General features: G+C 37.1%; 1 protein-coding gene across 1 annotated transcript in view; it reads left to right on the top strand.

The window, feature by feature from the left end:
* The window catches only part of LOC119585197 (transmembrane protein 211-like), a gene marked incomplete in the record, with an annotated part of 80,762 nt that extends 78,541 nt beyond the window's left edge, over positions 1-2,221 (top strand). Inside the window, 1 exon segment of the mRNA XM_037933848.1 lies at positions 265-2,221. Coding sequence (XP_037789776.1) covers positions 265-497 — 233 coding nt within the window.
* Positions 2,222-3,079: the final 858 nt, after the last annotated feature.

Here is a 3,079-nt window from a genome sequence, read left to right on the forward strand (position 1 = left end):
GAATATAAATAATGAACTTCAAATGACTCATATGTACAGAGCTGATGAATCTTGATATTAGTTCTTGTTGACATCATTGCAGTTCTTATTGATTTTCTGCTGTTCTCTTAACCTCTTACAAACCCTTCTATACCCTCTTCTCGCCCTTAAACCCCAACCAACATTCAAATTTCCAAAACAAAAATACAATAACAACAAAAAATGGACTCCCTTTCAAGTAACCAAGATAAGGGAACTATCTAATCTCTCTCCATTTTCTTCCAGTGTCCCTCCAGGCGGTCGGTTTGGTGCTGTATCCGCTGGGTCTCGGGTCCCCCTTCGCCAGGCTCCAGTGTGGCGATTCAGCTACGGTCTACGCTGCAGGGAACTGTGAATTGGGGTATGCCTACATGCTGGCACTCGTTGCTACGGCCCTCGCTGCCTACTGCCCCGTGCTGGCCAGACTGGTCACTTATAAGGACTATACGGACTATTGGTCGAATTTGAATTATATGTAGGTAAAAGAAAATGAGGATTTGTCTTTTTTCTTGGGGGTAAAAGAAAATAAAAGGAGTGAAGGAAAAACGTACGTGTTTTGGGGGGAAGTGATATCCCTTTGGATGTGTGATGTAAACTTTTTTGGAAATACGTTGTAGTGAAAGGAAAGAAAAAAAAGACAAATCTCAAGACGTTTCAGTAGATGTGAGATTCAAAGAAATGGTTATTTTTAAGTGGAGAGAGAAAAAAAAAACTGCCAGTTGTCTCGAACGGCTCCAAACTTCTCTCCAACTCTCACGGATGAAGCATGTCGTGTATCCTAGTCTTATTACCTTTCGGGTATGTTGTAAATAAACCATAATAGTAGAAGTGTACAGTGGCGGCGCGAACCTACATGATGTTGACCATGAGGCCCAACATCCCAGACGGTTGTGGGTCTCGGCAGTGGATGTTGTGACTCTACATATTGATTCCTTCCCTCGATGTGACGTCACCAAGGAGCTGGGGAGTGTTCGCGCAAAATAGATAAACGATGACGTCATCTCGTTCGCGTACTCACATGCAGGCGAATGCGTAACATTAGCATGGAAATGAACACTTGCCATCCTCGCTTGGCCGAACGGGTGACGTCAGCAAGTGTGTATCAGCACCGTTGTGGTAAGAAAATAAAATGAAAATGAGACTAGTGACCGCAGGGACTAAAACGTCTCAAGATATGAAGAACAAAAATATATTCTGGAAAAAAAATCTAACCAAAATCAACTTTCCACGGCATAATGTGGCTGTAAAGATGGAAATGGCTTTGAATTCCGTGTTTATTACGATCGCTCAACCCGCTTATGAAATGCAAATTGACTCCGAAGACAAGAAAACCCAAAATGATCGTCTTTTGCGAATACAAACAACATCAAAAGATTCCTGCAAGTCAACAATTTCCCAATGGAGAAAAGAAAAGAGGCAAAGCAACTGCTGATTGCATTATTTGCATTTTTCTCCTTTTTCTGGAATGGTAATAAAGAGACGAATAATAGTGAAACTAAATTTGTTTTTTGTATGATATTTAGTGTGGCAAATACTCCATTGTGTATTACAATTTTATGGCTACCGTAAGAAGAAGTGTTAGCCATTGTCAAATTTCCAGGAATTAAGATTTTTATGCATATCATGTGAGAATTCAATTGTTACGGGAACATAAATTTACGTATATATAGTGCCCAACATCCTCACAACTCGACAATGTATAACATATACCCATACGCGACACTTTTTTCCCTCAATAACAATCGACAATTAGCAAGGTCACGCGGATGGCCTCTTGATATAAACAAATATGTTTTAAAGATATATTCATAATGGTCGTGATATTGGGAATTTTAGCCTCGGAAATCTGTAACAAAATATAGACGTTGCAGCTTTAGAAACATAATTAAAGAAAGTTGTAATTTCAAATGGATTTAGATTACAAGAATTTATCATATATGCTTCTTATAGAACAATACTGAAGGCTTGTGCATGAAAATAATACAGTATACTCAGCTACAGTATATATCTCAGGCATAAAAAAAAATCAAGTGAAGATATCCAAATGATATATCTATTTTGTATATGCCTTTTGGTGTGTAATGAGTACTTCGTGCTATATAAAAAGGAGTACGATAATTATATTTAAAAATTACATTTCTTGGGCATTAAAGGGAGAAAAAGGAATTTATTTCATCGAGGCACAGGAGAGAGAAAAATAAAACTTTTTTTTTTCTCAAAATCACATAAATCTTTTTCAAAAACGAAATCCATCTAACCAATAAAACTAACAACAAAAGCAGATACACGAATAAATTGAGAAAATAAATTAAACCCGTAAGAATCATCATTACATTATTGACTTTTGCTTCCGCCTCGCTAATGCGAAGGGAGGAAAATCTGCTCTTATATTTGTGATCCTAATGTGTTCATTAATGTTATCTCATGAATATTTAATGACTTTGGACGACAATAATTATCAAGTTGAGGCATCAAAGATCGAGAAAGAAATATGCTCATATATCCGAATCTGTTCTTGAGTTCTAGAGAGAAAAGGGAGTTAGAAATTATGAGGAAATGTAATTTACTTGACGTATTTTTTGTGATATATTTGTTGCTTTTATCAAACCCCTCTGCCCTGGCCCACAAAAGCGAAAAGAGAGAGTCATAGAATTCAGTCTAGGCCCAGTTTATATATTTTTTTAAAACAATTTTCATCAACTTCTGTATGCTTTTCATAGGATCTGTAGGTTTTGTACAGACCCCCCTCCCCTTCCCTTTCCATATTTTAGTTCAGTTATCAAATCTACCGATATTTGGGAGCGATTTTGTCCCTTCTGCAAGCGATTTTCGAAAGAGGAAAAAAATATCAGAGGTAATAAATACATGAATGATAAACTTTTTTTTTTCATTTTTTGACACGCTCCTAGTAAACCATTAAAGGATCTAAACAAGCAGTTCCTCAGGCGAGATTCGGATAATTTTTTGCGTCTTTCCAGAAAAGTTTTTCGAGGTATTTATGACTTTGATCTCAAATCCATCGGTCTGGCGCTGTTTACAGGTCTTCGGTAGCCATTTAAGG

This window comes from Penaeus monodon, chromosome 19 (genome assembly GCF_015228065.2).
Source record: "Penaeus monodon isolate SGIC_2016 chromosome 19, NSTDA_Pmon_1, whole genome shotgun sequence".
Taxonomy (NCBI): domain Eukaryota; kingdom Metazoa; phylum Arthropoda; class Malacostraca; order Decapoda; family Penaeidae; genus Penaeus; species Penaeus monodon.